This window comes from Stegodyphus dumicola, chromosome 1 (assembly GCF_044657685.1).
Source record: "Stegodyphus dumicola isolate Sdum_Otavi_A_Nest chromosome 1, ASM4465768v1".
NCBI classification, from domain to species: domain Eukaryota; kingdom Metazoa; phylum Arthropoda; class Arachnida; order Araneae; family Eresidae; genus Stegodyphus; species Stegodyphus dumicola.
The window spans coordinates 234,392,501-234,417,373 of NC_140768.1; the positions used below are offsets into that span (position 1 = coordinate 234,392,501).

General features: G+C 33.2%; 1 protein-coding gene across 3 annotated transcripts in view; it reads left to right on the plus strand.

The window, feature by feature from the left end:
- LOC118182980 (uncharacterized) overlaps positions 1 to 24,873 on the plus strand; it is a 223,419-nt gene that overhangs the window by 189,121 nt on the left and 9,425 nt on the right. For all 3 annotated transcript variants that reach the window (XM_085826414.1, XM_085826421.1, XM_085826408.1), the window contains exons 3-5: positions 1,031 to 8,116; positions 22,751 to 22,939; positions 24,660 to 24,802. In XM_085826414.1, coding sequence (XP_085682540.1) covers positions 1,031 to 8,116; positions 22,751 to 22,939; positions 24,660 to 24,802 — 7,418 coding nt within the window. The remainder of the gene's footprint in view (positions 1 to 1,030; positions 8,117 to 22,750; positions 22,940 to 24,659; positions 24,803 to 24,873) is intronic.

Sequence of the window (24,873 nt, forward strand, 5' to 3'; positions counted from 1 at the left end):
CAGCAATAAATAAGCAATAAACGAATAATTTGTGAATTTTCAAATTTATTATTAATGTGCTCATGAATTTTATTATTTTAGAATCATAATCTGGTTGTTGTACAAAAATTCATTTCAATGCAAATATTTTTAGTCCAAAGTGGCTTTGTACCTAAAGAACTATTGTTATCGTTTTGCGATTTTGCGTTGGTTCACTTTAAATGTCCGTTTCAGTTTTCAAACTGTTGCCACCAAATGTTAGAGTCCTGCATTATATTTGAAGAAATTAAATAATGAAAAATCTGCATAAATGTATGTACATTTCTCGCATTGGGATAAAACAATGGTACCTAGAGTCATCGAATTTTGATGACGTAATCCTACTGCGAATATGGGCATGCGGAAGACCAAATTTGAAATTTGGAATTTGTTTTGTTATCGATTTCGTATTTTGTAAAACTTTAACGAATTTTTGAGTAACAAACTCAACGATTTGAAAGCGAGCAATGGCAACAATCTACGGGGGGGGGGAAACCTTCTTATTCCTAGCGCGCAGAACTGTGTATCGGAAATTCTAAAGATAGGCTCATTTTAAAATTATTTTGCGACATTGCTATTGAACTGAAATTTATTGTTTAAGTGCGAAGAACATGATATTTAATAAATAAAGGTAACACACAAAACGTTAAAAAAAGTCTCTTTGGACGTAATTTAAAATCTGAAACCTTTTGGATTTTTCATTTTAAACTTGTAGGGATTTATATTTATTTTGACTAACCAGTTAAGTTTATGCTTTCTTTCCTATAAGCCTTCATTCCCCTAATTATCAATGCCAGAATATTTAAATTTGGTAGCGCGCGTGAAGAAACGCAAATTCTCTAAATGAATGTCCTTTTGTGATTTTCGCTTTGCCATACAGAGGTGGACAAGAATATCTACTCGAACCTATAACTGATAATTTTAGAACACTTAATTTTGTACTTATCGTTTAAATTGTTTTGCAATAACTATCATCAGATATTTCATTTTTAAATTATTCTTTTCCTTTCAGACATAGATGACAAATCTGCAAGATTTGTGGTTGACCACTATTGTATCTCCAGTGAGAGTTTCAACCGAAATTCTAGTTCTGTGCTTGGTCGTCGAGCTATATCGCATAAATATCAACTGTCAGATTACGGTCAGTCTGTTGAAGACCACAGTATTGTTAAAAATAAAAAAGAGGCTGATTATTCTCTTCTATTTCTAAACAGAAAGCCTTCCTTTTTAAAACCTTTATCAAAATTTAACAAAGAATCTTTTATACTAATCCTAAATAAAAACCGCATACCTTTTAATACTAAAAAGGGTCATAAAAGACTTCAAAAATTTAATTCCAATTTTTATGAAAAAATCATATTCGGTGACATAACTAGAAAGTTAAAAAAAATTTCTACTTCAAATCTAGATTTTAGAAATAAAACTGTTGTTGAAAAAATGCGTAAATATCTAGCAAATATAAACACACTGCATGACGCTAGATATCTGAAATATGTGCAAAATTTATCAAAGGCAAACGGTGATGTTGATTCCGAAAACGAAAGTATTAAAAATTTAACAAAAATTTCCCATGCAGAGCAATATTCTGTCTTCCAAGATTCATTGCAAACCAGTTTGAATTCTGTGAAATGCCATACGAATGGATCTCATCCAAATTCTTCCTCAGACAAGTCATTTGGTTTTTTCTCGGTACTTAATTCAAAACCATTTCCTCGGAGTATGCATCACATTGATAGAGTTGCAAAGAAAAGAACTGAAAAAAGCTTAGAACGTTTTTGGATGACAGGTGCAGACGAGAGCTCTATATTAGAAACTGAGAGGAAATTATATTTAATAAATAGGTCACCTCAAAAACTGCGGAATCACATTTCAGTATCATCAATAGGGAATCTAAAATTACATACTTTGAAGAAGAGGGCTATCCATCAATTTATCTTTCCAGGCACTTTATGCAAAGAATTTGACAAGTGTGAAGCAGAGAGCAGATATTTTCCCCCCTTGCGTGAACTACCGAATTTGTCGCAGTTCGAAAATAATCGTGCAGACATTGGTATAAATGAAAACAAAAACTCTGATAGAGAATCTATGAATTCCGCTACTTCAAATAAAGAATCAACCAAAAGAATGCAATTAAAACATTTAAAATTTTACTCTAAATACAAATTCTTAGATTCAAGTAATCTTCAACAACAAAATAATGATACTTTATCTAAAAGTAATAATACGCCGACAAAGATTTCAAACTCATTTTATTTGAATGTTCATTCTAATGTCGCAAATTGGGTTTTAGAAAAGGAACATGATGGTCCAAAATCATCACCTAAAAGAAATCATATGTTTAAAACAGAAGAATCTATCACAGCAGCACTAAAAAGAAGAAAACGAATTTCTAGGCCAACTTATTTGAACAATACGGAAAGCACAGCAAAAGCAAACATGAAAAACGGAAATCTTCATTCCTTTCGATACTTAAACAACAAAACTGAAGATCTTGATGCAATATTAGAAGAGAATATACCCACTTTAAACACAAATTCAAATATATCTTCAGGTAATCTGTTTGAATCAGCAAAATCCACACTTGATAATATTCAAGAGCAATTTGTGGAACTTGTTAAACAAAATGGAGAGGAAGAGAAAAAGAATTTATACAAGCCTCAATTTGAATTAGGAATAGAAAATGTTTTAAATATTTCTAAAAATGAAATTGCTGAGGGGTTTGAAACAACCCCAAGATATCCAGCTCAAAATATTACAACAAGAACAGATTGGAATCAGAATTTTTCAAATGTTGATGCAAGTGCATCATTGAAGCCTAAGTATGATAACTCAGATTACGTAATTGAAACCACTGCTGAGAATGACTCGTTGCAAAACGCTAATCAAAAGGTACAAACAAATATTGGTAGGAATGAAAGCGCATATTTTTATAGAAACAGAAAGTTAGTTGAAAGTAGTCATTTGAATAAATCTGAGAATGCTTTAGGTACTCCTTCAGGCACCGGTCTAAAGAATGAACAAACCACATTTGAAGTCACGGAGAGTACTCAAAGCTTTCTTGATAACAAAATAGAGAAACCTGTTTATTCTTCGCATTCAGAAAACGTTGATTCGAATAATTTTTCACAGTCCATTTTAAGTTCTAATAATAGTAGGAAAAAATATTACAGAAATACTCCTTCATACATATCATCTACAGCAGCTGGTCTGTTTCAAAATACTGCATCTAATGATGGCAAAAACGCACTGCTTTCGAAAATAACACTACATCCTTTGTCGCGAAATCTTGACGAAGAAATAAATGAAAACTTTAAAACTTTCTTTAATTCATCGAACTTCAATTTTAGTACTCCGGATGACAGTACATTATTACGTGATTCTGGAATAGAAAATGAAATTCCTAAAACAAGAACAAGCTTCAGCCCAAAAACTTCTATTGTAAGCATATACGCAGGAAATTATTCAGACAGCCCATTATCATTTGATGATGGAAATTTTATAGATCTAATGGAAGAAACTGTTACGCAGACTTTAAGTACACAAAGCATTTCTCTTCCTTTGAATTATGATCTAAACCAACCAAACGTAAGTTCAGTAAAATTTGAAGACGAAATTCTTGAAACACAATCAGAAGCTAATGTAATAAAAAACTTTTCTCTTGATAATATCTCTAAAATAAGTGATACTACTCTCAGTTTTGAAAACAAATTTACTAATTCTTTAAATATTCCAACTTTTAAATTCCAGAATAAGACAATTTGGGACAGTGAAGAAGAAATTAGTGATAATATTGTAACTGAAAAACCACTTACTAATGCACTAAGAGTTTTGTACGAAGAAACAGAAAAAAAATCATCAATCGATTTTGATATTCCTTATAGCAGTTCAAAAACTTTAAGTAAACTATACACAGAGCCTGTAAAAACTATACAGTCAATGTCTTCTGTGACTAGATCAGCAGGGCCTACCAATCATTCAGCAGGTGGACAAAACATCAAATCTCCAGAAAGCATTTCAGTGGCAACAACTGAAAATAAAACTGCTGATTCTGTATCTTCAGTTTCGATTCCAACAGCACTCACAGCAGACATCGCAAATAATCTAGCTCCATCAATTCGTTCAGATGATAATAGACAAAAACGTTTTCCCCCTCAAACGTTCTTTGACAATATAAATAATACCGATGTCTTTGAGGAAACTTTTATGCGTTCTGTCAGTCCTTTGCCCCAAGCTACGATAACTCATGATGGTGCAAAGGAAATGGATGATAACTTGGTTGTTGAGAAAAGAGCTACTAATGAGAATGCATTCTATGAAGAAACAGAAAGACAATCACCTATTAACTCGATTGTTACCCGTGATAGCTCAAAGTCTCTAAATGATAACAGCGTAGAATATTTACCAACTATTCAGCTAACGTCTTCCGAAAATCCTTTAACCGTCGCTTCAGTTCAATCAGCTGAGCATTCCTACCATATAATTTCTGAACAAGACAATAAAATTTCGGAAAGCATTCCAGTTAGAGCAGCTTCAAATAAAACTCTTGGTTCTATATCTTCAATTTCCACTCCAAAACCACTCACAAAGGATATCGAAAATAAGCCACATCCATCAATAAGTTTAGATGTCAGTGCAATAAAGAGCTTTCCATTTGATATGCCTCATAAAATTAATAGCACTGAGGAATTAGAACAAGATTTTGGAAGTTCTGTCTATCCTATAACTTTTGAATCGGAAGATGAATTAATTCATGACAAAACGATGGAAGCTAGTGATAATGTAGTAATTGAGAAACGAGCTACTAATGAACATGTTTTTTACGAAGAAACCGAAGAGATGTCACCTTTTAATTCTGGAATTTCTTATGACAGTTCAAAAACCATGAGTAATGGCTACATAAATTCTTTGCCATCAGTTCAGCCCATATCTACTGTAAATTCTTTACCTCTGACCTCAATTAGATCAGCTGAGCCTACCTATCATTTAGTTTATGAAGAAAAGACTAAAGCACCAGTAGAAACTTCAATGCATACAATTAAAAATAAAAGTTCTGATTCTATACCTCTAATATCGCTTCCAGTAACAATATCAGCTAATGTCGAAAATGAGACAGTACGATCAACATGGGATTATACAGAAATGGAAAGTGAAAGAAATGTGTTTTTGTCGTCTAATTTGACATCGTTTTCTTTTCCATTTCAAAGTAATTCCCAGACGAAATCTTTCGTAGACGAATACGACGAATACACTGGAATGAAAACGGAAATATCAAGAAAAGAAGAGATTGCCTCCATTACCACAAGAAGTAGCTCCTCTGTTACTGAAACATCAGTTAGTGATTCTGAATATTTAAATTTATCACCTACAGAGGAAGAAACTTCTGCTTCCCCAAATGTACCAGAAAATTCATTGAAAAGTAATAATCATTCAGAAACTTCAACAAATACATATGCCATAATAGAGAAGGTTGTTACGTTATCAGAGAGCCATACTTCAAAAACGGCAGCTGATATTTCTACTGAAGTAAGTGAGGAAACTGAAATTCAGGAATCAGAATCAAGAAATCGGAGAGTAACTATGGAAGATAAAAATGCAGTAACACAGCAGCAAACATCCTCTACAAGCAATGAAAGGTATAGCTCTTCTGATTTATCTGCCAATAATGGTCAATCGCTTTCAACGAGAAAAGGATACATTGTGACAGAACTTCACGTTTGGGAAGCCGTAAGGCCTAAAAGCACTGATGTGCCTAATTCAGCAGTCTCGACGAGTACAGATTACCAAGTAAATTCTTCAAATGATAGCGATAAAGATATTGAAACCAATAGTGTATCGACGGATTTACACGATTCTACACATGCAGTTACTGTGACTTCCAAAATTTCTTCGAGCACTTATAACCAAACAGAACCATTAGATACTCGTACTGAAATTCAAACTAAAGGAAACGTTATTACAGAAAATGATGTAGTTGTTACTACATATTCAACGCCTTTCTCACAAATAACAACAGTTCATATGGCAAAAACTACAAATAATCAGTTTCCTGAATTAGGAACAAAGGTACTGACTACAAATCGACAAGATGAATTTTCAACTTCAATTGAAGATTCATTACTGAATGACAATAATAAACAAACAGAACCAATAGATAATACTCGAAATGAAATCCAAACTGAGGTAAATGCAAATACAGAAGCAGGGGAAGTTACTAGCATAGATTCATCGCCCTCCCTTCAAAGTACATCTGTCAAGGTCTTAGAAACTACGAATGACATGGATATTAAACCAGAACCCAAGATACCACATACGAATGGACATGATGAATTTTCAACTTCATCTGAAGATGCATCTTTTGATGACGTCAATAAGCAAACAGAAAACATAGACAATACTCAAAATGAAATAGAAAATATGGGAAATGCAAATACGAAAGCGGTGGAAGTTACTGATACACTTTCATCACCCTCCCTTCAAAGCACATTTGTTAGCTTCACAGGAACTAGAAATGACATAGATATGGAATCAGAAGTTGAGATACCGATTACATATGCACAAGTGGAATATTCAACGTCTGAAGATCCATATCTTACAGAAGACAACTCACTTTCATTAAGCAGTGAATCTATTTTAACAGATACTGATACAGCATTAACAGGTGATAATAACCTGTTACCGGAGAGTCCAACAGCAATTCCTTTCACACTAGAAAAGTTTCAGACAGAAATGTTAAATAATGTTAATAATGAATCATTGTTATCATCTTTATTTCCTGTGTCAACCAAATATGAAACAGATTATACATCCATCTCGTCTTCTACATTAAACGTCGCATTTGAAAGTACTACTGAATCCTTAAAGAAAAATTCAGAGTCAGGAAAAGGAAGTTTTGAAACAGAGAAGGATCCTAATATCCTGCAAAATATTCCTCTAACAGATTTAGATGTTACTATTAGTAATGAAGATCAGACTGAAACATCAGATATTGGTTATACAGATAATGAAGATAATAATTCCAACAAAGTTTCAATTAGAACAGAACGGGATGTTTCAATTGATCAAGCGACAGATTCTGAAGAAAGAGTTGATTTAACACCTTTCGATGATAGTTTCATACGTACGGAAAGAGAAGTTCTGTCTTCCAGTGAAGAAAGTTTATCGACGAAATACGATGAAACGAAAGACAATCCGCCTACTATAAAACTAAATACAGATAATTCCCTACATTCAGAAGCAAATGGTTTTATTGCTCCAAACGGGGAAACTTCAGCTGTATCACTTCCGGAAACTTCAGATGGCACAAAAGAATATACCGGTGCAGATGCTGATATTAATTTTGACATTTCTACCGAACGTGAGTTTAAAACTCCAGTGGATGACTCTGCTTCAAATACTAAAACTGATACTCCATTAACTACAAGTTTTACTCCTTTTGATACTTCTAAGATTCAGACGGATGAATCGATTAATGAGGATAAAGATATGGATAAATTAACTCCGAAACTTTCAGCGGAATCTGATTCTCAAACATCAAAGTCAGACGAAGAATCAATGCTCAAACCTATACCCACAACTACTGAACGAGCTGAAATAGAAACTACTAAAGAATCTGGAACAGAAACTTCTGAAGAATCACAGAAGGTGCAAGATGATGATCAGGCTATTTCTACAACAACTTTAAAATTCATTGCAACTGAGAACGATGTACAGCACTCTAGTATAAATACGGAAAAGATTCAATCAAGAAATAAAATTTCAGAACCAAACCCTGATGAAAAAATTTTCTCGAGCTCTACTGAAATTGCGAATGAATTTTCCACGTTTCTAAGTTCAACGATGAAAAAGGATTCTCCTCCTGATGCTACTATAAGCACTGTTCGTGATAGTAGTACTGCATCCTCGTTGTCTACAAGTACCCAAACACAAAGCACAATGGTAACTGAATCTGGAATAATACCATTTCATTTCACCATTGATGCTAATTATGATGAAGTAGTGGGTACAAGAAAAGATGAATTTGAAAGTAGTTTGACAAAGCAACTTGCTGTAGCAATGAGAATTCCTTTCGAATGTGTGCAGGATTTAGTCGTCAGCAAAGGTAAAATATTATTTTTTCAATAAATTATGTAATTAAATACCGAATATTTCTATTACTTTTGGATCATTTTTAACATGCATAAATTGTTTATATATTCTCTTTGTCAAACATTTGTTTAGTACTTCGAAAATAGTTGTTTTTATTATATATAAATCCATTAGTTATTTGTGAATTCAAGATTATTGTAAAATCAATAGACGATCTGAATATATTGTAGGTTAATTGAAAAATTAGGTTTATTACAAAGAGCGGTTGATTGGAAAGTTATCTAGCACTTTCTAACGAGCCTGATATAGTGTTTTAGTTTTCTTATAAGTATCACATACATCTTTAGGCTGAACAGAAAATGCGCAACTGTTTACTCAAACAGCCTCGATTCATCCAGGTTCATTGCAATAATTTCAAGATTGTGAGGACTTGTTAAACTATATGTACACAAAAAAGAGTTATTTTTTCAATGCTTAGTCACATTTTGAAATAATACTTTGCTGTGAGCATTTTAGTTATTTAATTAGTCAATTTATAGAATTTTACCTTCTTTGGAAGCATAAACTAACATCAAACTCCTAACAGAGTTCTAGTTAACTATGGCTGTGTCTGAAGTTAAGTTAACAGAGAGAGACTTAAAAAGGTTAAAATAAAATTTTCTTTAAATCAGAATATGAACGTAAAATGCATACAAATGCTTACAAAATGAGCTACACTTGTGTAGATGAAACTCAAAGTAACACTCAAATTTAAATTTAAAACTAAACCTAGTAATCAAAGACTGCACAACTGATCTTAAATTCTAAGTTGGCTTAGAGCTTCTCACCGGCGTAACAATTAAACGTCGGCAGTAATAACGCAAAGCCGAAGAATTACAATCTTATCAGAGCTGGTGAAAGTTATGGGGCATCGAGAGCCAGAAATGTGCTCTGTGTTACAACCTCAGCTTAATACTCACTGATTTACATTTCTGGAGAGGAAACGGAAAAGAGAGTTTGTAGTAAAGATCTAAATCATAATAACTGGTTAATTAAAATTATAATAACACTAAAAATTATTTAGTTAAATAAGAGGTAATTTTAGTTTTGAAGCACTTTGTTTGCGCTTTGAATGAAACGACACCCTATTATCCAATCCGTATTTCCATTTTCATCCACCAAGCACATAGCACGTTTCAATATCCTGGCTGCGGGGCTAAAAGCTTCCTTGTACTTGTGGATGTCACCTTCTTCCATGTCCTGTTTCACACGTATACTACATAGCTTTCCTTGGCCGCGTCAGCTGTAAATTCATGCTCATAGACGCTCTGCAAAATGTGAAGTGCATCTAAGCCTAAACTTACATTTAGTAACACCAGTGCAACATTAGCATCATGCGTTTACTTAAAGGTTGAAAAGACAAAACCGCGTTGCATGTCTTGTTAGTTCATTAGTCACTTGCATACTCTATAGGGAATTGACTGAAAATTGGCCAAATCAGCTTGACTTGAAACCTTAAAATCTTCCGGACTGATGTGTCATACAATTATGACAAGATGAGGATGAGATTTTATTGAATAACACAATTTACACAACGGTATAAAAATTTGAACCTGTTATATATTTAACAACGTGAAATTTATATTTCACTGCAAACAATATTTTATCTCTACCGCCATATCCAATGATACGGTGATATTGAAAGCATTCAAGCATTAATTCAGTGCATTCAAACAACCATTTATTCATTCGTATCAAAGTATTCTTAAACAGAAATTATTACTAAGGAGCCTTATTATTTCTGTTTTCTCTTTTATCATCTATTTCTTATTGTATCATATTTTCTCTTTCATTCGTTTTAGGAATTGTTTGGATCTAATATTTCACAGATTAATTTCTTTTACGATTGCATTAGTTCCCAACATTTTAACAATACCGTCACTCTATTACTATATTCCCTTTTTTTTCCATTCAAGGTTTTGTTTGTCTTTGGGATTAAATATTATTATTCTCCTGCTTATTATTTTCCATACTTCCTTGCGTGTATTAAGAAAGGTTTCAAACGTTGTTCGATCTTGATGACGACATAAAAAAATGAAACAATTACTTATTAAACATTAACGCATCTTCACACTTAGACCATAAAATTCAGTTCAAGAGCAGTATCTCAAAATAATTTTAAATTGAGCATATTTACAGTGAAAAATTTACAGTGTCGATAGGCTAACTGAAAAACCTGTGTTATTGCAAAGAGAGCTGAAATTAAACCATACGATTTCACTTAGCAGAAAATTGCATAGTACGAAAACGCTTGGATGTTTCAGACATGGAACCATGTTGAGACAATTAAGCTGCTGTGAGCAATGTTAAGGAAGGATGATAATCTTGGCCATCTACAGCCATGTAAATTGAGACAATGACTCAATCGTTTTTACTCAATCGTTGCTTTGTTTCCTATAATTAGGACCGAGATAATGCTTTGTAGAGTCATTAAGTCTTTTTGAAGCAGGAGACGTGAAAATGTCCAATGCCCTCGCCGGGACTCGAACCTGGACCTGTCGAATACTCACCAAGTGTGCCACCGTTACACCACGAATGCAGGCTGGTTAGAGGGAGAAAACGATGATTCATTACGAATTAAATCGCTCGGGTGCTCATTCTAACGACCTTATATACCCCCTTTATAGGGCGACTGGGGATTAGGGACCCAATCGCCAAATCCTAGTGGTGACGAATTATCGTCTCCACCTTTTAGTTCGCTCGCTACTGTAAAGCCATTAGGTTATTTTGAAACAGGAGAGACGAAATATGTGCAATGCCTTCTCCAGGACTCGAATCTATGCCTCTCGAATACGCGCTAAGTGTGCTACCGGTACACAATTATAATCTATCTTAATCTTAGATCTTAGATCAGGTTATTAATCTTAGATCTTCAAATTTTTATTAACCCATCAACGAGCCCGCCTCTCGGAACGAAATGCTTCGAAAACGGTCGCGTTGTCAGACAACAAACCCCTCCAAAAAAAATTGCTTTCGTTTTCTGAAATCTCTCTAAGATGGCCCAGCCTAAGGCAGTATGTTTGCTTCCCCTTAGTGTGATGGATAAGCCATAAAATTGCCTCCCCGCTATTGAATGCCAAGAAGTAGTTGTTCCGTTTAGTTTCGTCTCCCTCCTCTTTCTTTGTACTAGTAGCCTGTAGACTTGTTTCTTTTAACATGTGACTGCAGAATTTTCCGAAATCTTTTTAGAATTTTAGCTTCCAAGCTTGTGAACATTCAATTATTCGACATGTTTTATTGGGCAGTATTTTAAGAAAGATCATTATTTATTTTGTTACACAATTTTTTTACTATTTACTTATCTATTTTATTTAGTTTTAGTAAAACAATTTATTTTGGGAAATTAAATTTTAATCCATTCTTTTACCGACTCAGTTTTCATCACATTATAAGTCCATACATATTCACGATGAAAGTACAATATTTATCAGAAATTTTTGGAAAATTTCGCATATGCATTTATATTTTAGCGTTGAATTTTTTCCACAAGTTGTTCGTTTACTGTCGAGCTCATCTTCGTCTTTTCAGCGTGGAATTGGCACCCATAATCTTCCTAATATTTTTCGGGATTTTATAGCAATTTCTAGAATTTTGGCGGTTTTCTACAAATATTTTGGTAAGTTTAGCTATTATACAGTTGCTACTAATGTAGAATTTAAAGCCAAAAATGTATTCCTTCGTTGATTTGAGAGATCGCATTTCGAATTTAAACGGAAGTTTAAATGAATTTGATACAATCTTACCTGGTTTTCCCCATGTGTAACGTGTATACGAGCCAGTTTCCCTTAGAAAGTCCTCCACGAAGGCATCCCTCCTCTTAGGCAGATAGCCCTCGAGGCTTTGCCATAATCACACACACACACACACGATACAATCTTACCACAGACTAGAAAGAATTATTTCTCTGTGTTGGATGGATTTTTCTCACTTTTCTGCATTTGATACATTAAATGCATAAAGCAGACACTCACAAATAGAATTTAAATAAATTTATTTAAATAAATTTCTATTTTCATTTAAAATTTGTCATTATTAGCACCTCCCGCAGTTTTATGCAATCATAGGATTTTCCGAATTCTATTAGGTCGTTAAACATAATTTCAAGAAATAGAAAAGTGATAATATGGAAAGACTATGTCTTGAGTACCAATAGCCAAGTATTTGTAATTAAATAAAATAATATTGAATACCAGCCGCTTTTTTATTTATTTTTAGTCATATAACAAAAGATAAACAAGAATACTATTACATCTAAGAATTATTTAGTAAATTATTTTGCTAATGTTTTATGAATGAGGAAACACGGTAAAAATATTTTAATGATTGAATTCACCGTTAAAAATCAAACAAACCCCAAAATTCCTTTTTCCCATAACTTCGTAAAATGTTTTGATTAAATATGATTTGAATGAGTTTTCCAATTCTGTTTTGAGTGATATAAATATTATTAAATTAGTATATAAATATTAGGATATAAATTATTATTAGTAATAATTTTTGTATTATAACTTAGCAGAATATCGTTTATCGTTAAAAATTATATCTAAAAGAATTAAATTTTGAAAAAGAATATAAAAATATAATTAACTGTTCCATTTTCTCCTCTATGCATCTATTTATATAAAAAAGGAATCTGGCTTGGGAATTTACGACTTGAAAGATAATAAAGTTTCAAGTTTCGAAAAAAACTTGAAAGATAATAAATTATGTTACCTGCTGAGTCATCGAAATATTATATATTTGTTTATTGAAACTGAAAATTTTATAATTTTCTATAAAACTGCAATGGAATTATTGCATTGAGTAATCTTCAGTGTTATGTAATTAGTGTCCTAAATATAAAAGTATGCAAAAATCAAATTGGAAATTACAGCAAATCAGTCCCTTGAAATATGCTATGCCTGTATTAATCTAGTAGCAATCAATTATTCATGAACATTATAGTATGCATGCCATATAACAATTTGTCAGCAGTACAGGAAACAATTTCGATATGCGTGCCTTTTCTTTTAACATAGTTTTTCTCTCGTTACTTTTAAGATAAACATATAACTTGAAATAGTTTTTCTTCCTCCAGCTTTCACTTATTTATTTCTTAAAATATCTCCACTAAAATCAGAGTGATATTATTAACGATTTTTCTTTATTATATAAATATAAAATTTATCCTTTATTATATAAATAATTGAAATGCTTAAATTTGACATTCTAATAAATATTTTATAGTAACTCTCTGAAAAATTTAACTTCTTTTAAAATGTATGAAAATGAATTAAATCGTGTATTTTTTCCAGTCTTAATGATAATAGAATTTTAGAATCATCAGTTATATATCCGTATTGATTATGGGAAATTATCTCATTCTTCTTTGAGCTGGAAATTGCTCAATGGAGCTTCTTCCAGCTAGAATTTGAACTCGGGGTGTAAGTGATAGTAGATCGGACTATCAGTCGGAATGCCTGTGGTTCGTATTCCGCTGATAGGATAACGGATTTTTCGTGTTTTTTTTTTTTTTTTTTCCCTCATAAAAACGCTATGTCTCTTCAATGGCACCCCAACGAAAACATGTCAGACGATAATTCGTTAACACATGAATTATTCCGACAGTGCCTCGTGCTTCTTCTCTCTCGCTCTTTAAATGAAAACAAATAATAAGGAATTATGCCATTCTCACTATCTTGTTATAAATGGAAGTCCTTCCAGCTAGAATTTGGAAAACCTTCTTATTAGAAGCACAAAGAGGGCACTGCTGAATTTTTGCATTTCTTGCTTCGAAAAAAATCCAATGTATCTGCATGGTATCTTTCTATTTGTGCAGCATTCGAAATTATTCCGCTTTCGCAAATTTTTCAAATTTACTTTTTCTTGTATCGTTATTCCATTTGTCGTATATTGATAGGTGAAACAATGCAGATTTCTGTCAATTTTCTCAAGTTTTCGTATCGGCAGGAAAATATACTGTCACACTTAAAATTGGTTTTAATGCTGAAAATGATTTGATTGTTTGGTTCTATTTTTCCTTTTTCTTCCTTTAAAGATTTATTTTTCTTCCATATACTTATTTATTTATTACATTTTAATCTAATAGTCTCCCAAAAACTAAAGCGATAAAAAAGTTCTTTGATTCCAAGATAAAAGAAACTTTCATTATGCTTTGAATTTCTTCAGCAATCTTTCACCAGTAGGATTTATTTTCTTCTTTCACCTACTGATACTATGTGATTCTATATATGTAATATATCTGATTATGTATGTGTGTGAGTGTGTCTAAAGGTTTAATTGATATATATATATGTCATCAATGATATATATATATATATATATAATCAATGATATATATATATGCATTCATATTTTAGCATATATATATATTATAATGCATATGTATATATTGCATTTTATAATTTCATTACACAAAAATTTTATACCTTAGGGAGTATATCTTTTATAGTAGATTTTGGGAAATGCTTGAATTTTGAGTGAAAAGGAAAGTCAAGATTTCTACTACTTTACCCCGTTCAGTGCTTTCTCTTTTACTGAGGAATTAACATCATAGGAGGGCTGTTTTTGCCCAAAGGTTCGGCCTTTGTGGGAACGGTTAAGGGAAACCGGAAAAGCAAGAAATAATTTTTCATTCATGAATTGACATCTTCAAGAAGCATTGACTCTCAGTGAGTAAAAGACAAACATCTGGAAAGATGTATTTAAGAATAAAATGGTTTTCGAATCCAAATAACATTAATTTAGAGACATTTTTGTGGATGCAATATATAATATTGAGATAAAAGTATAAAAGTAAGTAAAAGAGGGCGATGTAGGGTGATTTCATTGTTCGACTATTCGATACACTATTCGACTATGTTAGAGAAAGGACTCAAACATAGTACTGTCGGCCCTGTGTTTAGATTTGCTAAATTTACTAAAGCACACGATATCTATCTACCAAGATAAAGGTATTCTGCTTCCGACGAGCTTTCTAAGAAACACTTACACGCATTTAGTTGACATGTTGAGAAAAATCATAAAAATTCCATGCAGTTGATCTGTTTCGTCGCTGAAAATAGAAGCCAAGAAGAATCGATAGTGTTCTCTGGCTTCAGGCACCTAGATTTCTCACTTTGAATTTGGAACTAGAAATATAATTACAAATGTCTCTACTAGGGAAGATCAAAATTCATTATTTCTTCACACATGTAAAATCTGGATAAATACGTTTTCTCGTTTATAAATTGCAGAAGATTTTTCAATAATTCCTGATATTTTAAAGGAAACTTTTGATGTATTTGTTTCCTGTAACAGGTCTAAATAATCATTCATTAAAGCCACACTAATTTTAACGATCTGAAAATTAACAAATGAGTTGAACTCTTTCATAATTATAATAAAAAACTTAATTTGGGTTTAAGATTACCTCAGAAGTGATTTTTTTTATTTCTTAATTTAGATGCCTTACAATCCAACAGTTATTTCCCCTATTCAACTACGGCCATATTAGTGGCCGGTAAATACTGGTAGTTCGATTTACACCCTGACGAACGAATACGATGGCTGAATGGTATTTTTCCATGTTTTTCCCTATATATAACATGAATATGAGAGTTTTCTCGTTAAAAAGTCCTCTACGAAGGCATCTCTTTCCTTAAAAGCAGATAGTCCTCGTGTGTTTTGCTGTATTCAAGTAATCCTTACCTTACCTTCAGACTACGGCACCTGTCACACTAAATCAAGATTAAAGGTTTCTAAACAAGATTTTTAATCGGCCTGCGGTGGCCAAGCGCTAAAACCGCTGAGTACTGGTAATCCTACATAAGTTCAAATCCTGGTGAACACGCTTGTTCGGTGAAAATTTTCTACGTTCAATGTGAAGGAAATCTAGTTTTCCTTAGAAAGTCCTCCCTGATAATTTCCGTCCTCTTGCGCAGATGCCAATTCCATTAAATTTTCTGCATTAAACACAATTGTAATTCTTTCTTTTTAAAGAAATCTCAGGGGAAATAATTGTAAACATCAGCTTCAGTGCGATTATGAATTATTATTTTAAAGTAGTTAACATTTTGAGTGGGAAAAGCATTTTTAATACGCTCATAAACAACCCCTCCTCTAAACTGGCATCAAACTGTGTCTATTTCTAAAACAATCTATATAAATACGTTTCCAAAAAATTCTGCTAAAATATTAAAAGTTGTATTTGTAGAGCATTTATTAGTTAGATTTGTGACTACCTACTCAACTTTTGTAACCTATAAGGTATTTTCTCCCGCCTTCTTAGCATACCTTCGTGGTGTAATGGTCAGCACGCACGGCGTGTATTCGAGAGGTTGGTGGTTCGAGTGCCGGCGAAGGTATTGCTCCTATTTCACATGTCCTGCTTCGAAATAACCTAATGTTTCTATAGTGGCATCCAAACCAAAAAAGGTGGTGGATGATGATTCTCCGCCGCAAGGATTTGGCGATTCGGTCCCCTAATCCCCAGTCGCCCTTTAAAAGGGGGAGTATATACGGTATTTTCTCCCGCCCTTTTAGCATGCCTTCGTGGTCTCAGTACGCTCGGCGCGCATTCGAGAAGTTAGTGGTTCGCGTCCCGGGTAAGGCATTGCTCATTTTTCATGTCTCTTGCTGTTAAAAAAAATGTAATGTCTCTAAAAACCTTCCATTCATCAGAATAGTAATAAAGTCATGAAGCATAGTGGGTAGGGGGGAAAAAGAATTTTAAAGAAAAGATTATTTTTACAAAATGACTCAAAATTTCTTGAGACAGTATAAGTAGTTATATAACTCAAATAATTAAATATTTGACCTCTTAATTTTACTAGTATTTCTGTATAGAAATAAAACATTATTAAATATCTTTAATGAGTATCACAGATAGTGGAGCACATCGAGTGAGCTTCACAATATTTTCAAAAGCAGCCACTTTGACAAATGAACAGAACTGTCGGGAACTGTTATGAATGTCACTTACACGTTTCATAATGCCAAGAATGTTATAAAAATAACGGTTATGCTATATCAACAACTTACCGATCTTTCCAAAGTGCTTAAAAAGCTGTTCCAAAAATTGTATTCAGTTCATTCACGGTGTTTAATCAAAAGCTCGTCGTCGATTTTTGAACTGCTTATCGATAAGCTATTGAATTCAGATTTTGTACAATTACGTTTACGGATGATAATAATTCGATTTAGAGTTTTTAAAATTTAATGTCGAAGAAATTTTTGCGCATATTTCCATTTATGAATAAACTAAAAATCTTAAATTTTTAAGTTTGCATCATTTTACAGAGGGTAAAATAGCTTTTGAAATAAAATTTGCATGAAATTTGTAACCTAATTTCTGATTTGGGGGCGAATTTTGTTTTAAATTTATATAATTTTTCGATTATTTGAGGTAAAAGGATACTTGGAAGTAAAAGACTGAACCAAAAGTAATAATAATAATAATAATAATTTATCGCATAGATTAATGGTAATAAGAGATTACTTAATAGCTTCTTTGCTAAATTCCTGTACAGTTTTATAAGAAGAATCATAGGCTCTTAAATTACGAAATCAAATAACTGAATCGCATTGCCAGATGTATAATATTTATAAATTTATCAAGACAGCCTCACGTTTTTATTATTCGTAATATAAATTTGTAGAAGAATTTTTTAAAGATAATTATTTAATCTCGTATTCCCATTAAATTACACGATACATTATTTTTAAAACAAAGGGCGTTAGCCGAGAAAGTCTATTAACTTCATTTTTTCATTTTCCGTTGAAAACTATGTCAGTTCACTTTTCAAACTGTTGCTACCACATATTACAGCCCTGTATTATATTTAAAGAAATTAAATAATGGTTTTGGTTTATTAGATTACGGCAGAGCACTCGAGGGCTATCTGCCTTGAAATTAAATAATGAATAATCTGCATAAATATATGTATGTTTCTCGCATTGTGATAAAACAACGGTAACTAGACCCATCCAATTTCGAATAACGTACATTTCCACCCGAATATGGGCATCTCGAAGCCGAGATTTGGAATTTGTTTTATTATATGTTTCCTATTTCGTAAAACTTCAATGAATTTTTTATTAAGAAACTCAACGATTTTAAAGCGAGCAAAGACAACACTGTATGAAAATAATAATATAAAAAATTATCTTCAACGGGCGAGACTGTGTATCGGAAATTCTAAAGATATGCTCATTTAAAATTTATTGCTGTTTAACTGAAGTTTCATGGTTTAAGTGCGAAGAACATGATATTTAAAAATAAAGGTAACCCACAAACCGTTAAAAAAAACGCCCTTTGGGCGTAATGTAAAATCTGAAAGATTTGCTTTCTCAGATTTTTATGTTTGCATTTATTACTTTTATTTTTCTCGTTTTAATTCATTAATGATCTTATAGGTAAACGTTCATTTTGTAAAAAATTCTATTTTTTATTCAATAACTGCTCTAAAACGGAAATTCTTAAATCCCTTTATATATGCATCCACTTTGTAACTGGTAATAAATTTGTTTCTTTAGAGTCAGTGTAAGGCCTTTATCCCAAAACATGAAGGAGATTTCTCCCCACGCTAATGACAGCCATTACCCATTGTCGTCAGGATTGCATGGACCCTTGTCCCTTTAGGCATTGGGGGTTAGAAGACATACAAAAATACGGGCTAGTCCTTTTTGGCGTGTTTTTTCGATAATACAAAAACACGGGACTGTCCGTTTTCGAGGGTACATTTAAACTAACAATAATCCGTAACGAACCGTTAAGAGCGCTGCATAAAAGAACGAGAAAATCCGGGTGAAACCGTTAATGGGTTAAACGTTCCTATAAAAATTACTACAATTTTACAATTTATTTTAATTGTCTCCATACAGCATTATTCTCCAGATTTGTACAAGATTCAGACGAAATGTTTTATGAAATACGTACTCTCGGCGGAACTGCAAAGTGTATTTAAGGAGAATAAAGTATCGATATCTATGTCTTGAGCGACAAAACGATTACTCATTACCCTGAATATCTCTATATTATCCATAATAGAATAATTATGAGGTATAATATCACTGACCTTTAAATGAAATATAAAGAGAACATACAAATTTTGAGAAGTGTGAACATATATTCTTATTCACATTGCTCCAGATAATCGCTTTAATCATCTTTAAAATTTGCTTAACCTTCTTTGCGTGATAAGTTGAGCAACTTAAAAATAAAATCCAAACTATAAATTTCATTTCAATATAATGAAATATTTTGCCTTAGCATTTTGTTGCGTAAGCGTTTTACACAAATACTTGTAATATGCAGAGTGAAACTTCTCGCATATTACAACATCTTGAAAGAATGTGACCATACATGCAATACCTCTGTCGCACATGTCTTCTGTTAATCCACTTCCTCGTTTTTAAGGAACTAAATATTTCTCATACATGCCTTGTGGAACGAGGTCAAGAAAAGGTCTCAGCTTCGATCCCCTGAAATGACACTTGTTGCTGCAGAAATGGCATTCTGTTTCTATCTAATCCCATCTAGTTGAAGAATACCGTCGTTAGAGAACATGCGTTGTCAAAGATCAATGTATGAAACGTTGCGTGTTACTGAAAAATTTGAATGACATGCAACGGTCAGACTTTTCTTAAATTCAGGATTATTATTCAGGATTCTTAAATTCAGGATTTCTTAAATTATACTCTTATAGGATCAGAAAAATTTCCAAATGCATAACTTGTTCCTTCAAAGTGAATATATTACGTAAATGTGCAGACTTAAATGGCAGATATTAACCATTATATTTGGGAACGTTCAATCACACTGGCATTTAGAAGAGAGCCCCTTTTAATAATAATAAATTATTATCTACAACTCTTAAATATTGATTTAGTATAAATATAGATAACACATAATGATATAGATACACATAATGATGACGAGTATGAACTCTTGACTTAGTTTTTGCTGTACAATGTCTTACAGAATATTTCTTCAAAGTTTTGTTTTGTTTGTATGCATTCTTTTTCAGTTGAAAATTTTATTTTTTCGTTCTGTGTGTGTATGCTGATACTATTACATCATCATCATCATCATTATTATTACATAGTGGTAGGATTTGTCGTAAATGCGGTGATTTTCTGCTAGGAATGTCAGATTTGGCATTTTAGGAACTTTTGTCTTAATTTTTGCCAAATGCTTTTTATCCTTCTTTCGTGCCTTAATTTTTCTTAGTTAGTTCTATGCTCAATAACATGCAGGTATTTCGAAGCAGAATATTTTGCTCCTGCTATTCGATTTCATCCTATGGGCTCCACTGTTCTTTCTGATCGTTTCAATTTTGATATGTTAATCCGCCATTCTCCCAATTAAGTAGTTTATTTCAGAGTTAATATTTCGCTGATTTTACAAGCATTTTTTTAAAGCAGAACTTTTAAAGTAGAAAATGCTTGAAACTATTTTCATTTCATCATGCGGTGATAGTTATCACTGTAATCTTTTTGTTTTTCCTTTACAGCTTATTTAATATGCATAATTATATCAAGCAATACAGGGTGTGTCAAACAATAGTATGTTCTATACACTAATCATCAAAATTAAAGGATAATGACAGTAATAAAATTTAACTGAGACTTTGTAGAGACATTAGGTATTTTTGGAAGCAGGCAAGATGAAAAATGAGCAAACGCCTTCGCCGGGAATCGAACCACGGTCCTCTGGAATACCGGCCCAGCGTGCAGACCACTACATCACGGCGGCACGCTAGGAAAGCTATAGAAATACCTAATATACAAACTAAGAAATTAATATTGACTAATCTTAACTAAAAAGATATAAAAGTTATCAAGATTCTAACTGAGTTGACCCCTTAGCTCTAAATAACGATGAAGCTATCAAGGGCCTAAGTACGGCCGAGCGTAATAATAGCTTAAGAGAGAGCAGCCTAAAACGGCGGACGCGTGCTAGTCAGAATCACTGGTTCTCTCTCCCGAAGTCAGTAGAATTTCACGGTTAAATACTTCTCCTCATTTGCATTCAAACGCGATACTAAAACTACGTTCTGGTTGGAAGTTGTAAGTTGAAATTCAGGAAGACAGGAAAGGAACTTTAACTCAAAATTTATCTGTTAGGAAAATTAACATAATCCTTACAACTTAATAAAAATTATTAATAAATTGCACAAAAGCATTAGTTAACGTAAAGTACAATGTTTGGCAGTTGTTTATTCACAAAATGTGGAAATTAAAATCAAATTTATTGAAACTGGAAAATGTTGGAAATATTAAGTCACTTCTTGTGGAAAACATTTTTTTAACATGGTGTATGATCACCTCGGACAGACATGCATACCTCGCGTCTTGATTTCATAGAATTTACCAAAATGTTCGTTAAATCTTGTGGAATTGCATGCCACTGTTCTAAAAGTCCACTTTTCAGCTCCTGGATGCTCCCGGGAGGAATTTGGCACCTTGAAATTACATGCCCTAAGAAATCCCACAGATGCTCAATCGGGTTCAGGTCAGTTGAGTAAGGTGGCCAGTCCATTCATGAAGATTCTGTTTGCAAATATTTTGACGCCACATATGCTCAGTGAGGCCGAGTTAACAAAACCCCTGGGCGAATAACACCCCTAAACAGTCTAGCTTGGTGTTCTAATACCTCCTCCACATATCTTCGAGCGGTTACAGAACCTCTTTGGAATATATGCAGCTCGGCACGACCATTTGTCGTGATTCCTTCCCAAAATATTAAACCCCCGTCGCGGAAACGGTATATTTCACAGGCAAGGGAAAGCAAGTTGAGTGTTCTTTCCTTTCCCCAGATCAAAACACGTCTAGAATCAATATTTAGATTATATCTGGACTCGTCAGTAAACAACACTTGGGCTCAGTCATCTTGGCTCTGTTGAACATGAAGGCCGCACCAGTAACTGACTACTGAATACTTGTCACTCTCAGAAACATTATTCACTTTAAACAACACTACAGATCCGAATTCCAACATGCACGCTACATTGTAAATCACAAAGTAGAAAGTTGAAAAAGTAGGATTGGTTTGGTTTGGCTTGGTTTATTTGATTGCCGCGGAGCATTCGAGGTTTCTCTACCTGAGGAGAGGGATGCCTTTGTGGAGGATTTTCTAATGGAAATGGCTCGTATTCAGGTTCCACATGGTGAAACCATTAAAATGTTCATACAACCAGCCCGTTCAGCGATTTTAGCTCTCGGCCGCTGGCAGGAGGAATAAACGTTTAGGTTTCGATGCCGAGATTGAAATGATTGAAACGATGTATTAGACCACACTTATATTTTTTAAGAAATCACCTGATAGCTTTTTAAGATTTAGCATGGGTTAAAAAAAACAACAAATGAAAGTACCATTTTAAATACTTCATACAGTAAAATTCCTACGTAAACCTTACCCAAAAAAATGAGACAGTTCTATAACTTCCATTCTACTGGGTCAATTGATGAAATTTAACCTTCGTTTTTCATGTCTCGAGTTAGTACAAAAGAATAATGTTGTATGCACATCAATTTTGTTATTATTATAGTGAAGGTGAAATGTGATACACTTCAACTCAGGAGCTCAAATATGCAGATTTATTAATATCCATTCATGTCAATTTAGGTAGCATCGAAGTCAATTTCGACATGGTACCAAACTCGGATCACGGACATTTAGCTGACGAGAAAGCTATAAAAGCTGCAGCAGATGAACTTATGCGGATGATCGACAACGGTCAGCTAACCATCAATGACTTGGATGGAAACACCCTCGTGGTTGTTCCTTTGGATCCTCCCACAAAGCCACCTCCAGGTGTGAATGAGCTCACTTAAATTATTTTATTTTTTCTGGCATCTTTTCTTATTATCCTTTTTTATAGCATTTTGCATGAACCTATCTATTCTAGTACATTAATACATTAAATAACTATATAGTCGTGTTTCTAATAATTAGACTTGAAATGCCCGTGTTAGTGCAATGGTTGCGAAATTCGCGCAACAAAACCAAACTTTCGTTTCAATCTGATTTTGACGAATTAATTTATATTTCACAGTCGACAACCGATTTACTGGGGTATAATCGGAGAACATATCAAACTGTTAATCTAAAGACAGTTAATAACAGGAAAACGGCCATTAACAAGTAATAAAAAATTGCTATTAATTATTATGACATTTAACTATATTTTCAAGTAGTTTAATTTGGAAAAGCCGCCCAGGCGGTAGTGGTTAGGGAAACCTGACTGCGATACCGAAGGGAGTGGGTTCGAATCCCGGAGAAGGTACGGTTGTAACTGTCCGTCCCTTCATTAAGGCGATGGTGGCCTACCTATTATGTGCCTTCATAATAAAAAGACCAACACATCTGGCCTGTATAGATTAATGGGCTGTGTTACACTGTAACCATTCGCAATCTGCCATTGGAAAAAAAAATTGAGAATAAGTTCATTTGGTTACGTAAATTAAATCAGTTTTCAAAATAAAAAGAATGCACTCTAAGTAACTAAAAATAAAGAAACTGAATTAAAATAGAATTAAAGAACAGTATTTGCACATCGTTTTGCAATAAATAAAATTACCATTTTTTAGCTAACCCCCATCCCGGCTGATCAACTCCCCGTTAACCGAGAGTTATGTGTTGTTATTCCGTGATAACAGACTTTCGGGTTTGAACAAGCACACACTCTCTTTAGAAAGGTGTAAATTAATCGACAACAGAAGAAGGAAAATAACTTGTTAGGCAGGAGCATATAATCTTTGATTGAGCGTCTGTTCTTGCATTTACTTACCATTCGTTTTCATGATCTATGGTGATCTGCCTATTACCTCTCTATTCGGAAGTTCTACCTGTTCACGAATGAGCTACAGAAACTGCAGCTTAAGATATTCGAGGACGTTTAAGCTATTTTAAATTTACGAGAATCGTGAGCTCTTCGTAAGGGATTAAGGATAGAATTGAATAATGTTGGGTATATTTACTGATATTTGCTTTCAGACGACTGTTAATCTATGCACTGCAGAGCTTTAGTTGCATTCAGATTTATATTTTTATAATCTTTGGCACTAGTCAGAAATAAACTTCTGTATGTTATTCACACAGCTTTAATTGTAATTATATTTTACTTTGTGCAAATTTGGTAAAATGCAATTAAAACCCTAATTGAGAATAAAATTTCCAGTAAAATTTACTTTCTTATGGTTCATCATATGATTTAAGTTAAACTACTATAGTTCTGTTAAGCAATAATTCTCCTTAATTACTGCATGTGTAGTTAGCTGATATGTAGACATGTGACAAGGGTAGATTTCGCAATTTATAGAATTTGCTGTCCGATATCCACCGTAATTATAACCGTAGGGTAGCAGGCTTCGTAATTCTGACCGAAGGATAAACGACAGTTCAACTCTGACAAATTTATTTAGTTTATATATTGAATTTCCTATAATTGCATTTATGATATTATAAGCATCATAAGTACATACTTAATCTCTAATTATAAGTACATACTTATATCTCATATTTCACTTTCTAGCCAATGAAATGGAACATACCACTCTGATACTTGGCGTGATTATAGGCGCTTTTATCCTCACTATAATCATGGTGGCCATTGCAGCTATCGTTATCAAGAGGAAAGCAAGTTTTAATAGCAGACGTTTGAGTCCTTTTGAAGAGGTAAGTTTCATACGAGACCCATCTTGACCCTACTCGTCTTTCCACCGTCCTAAGAAAAACAAATCTTTCCA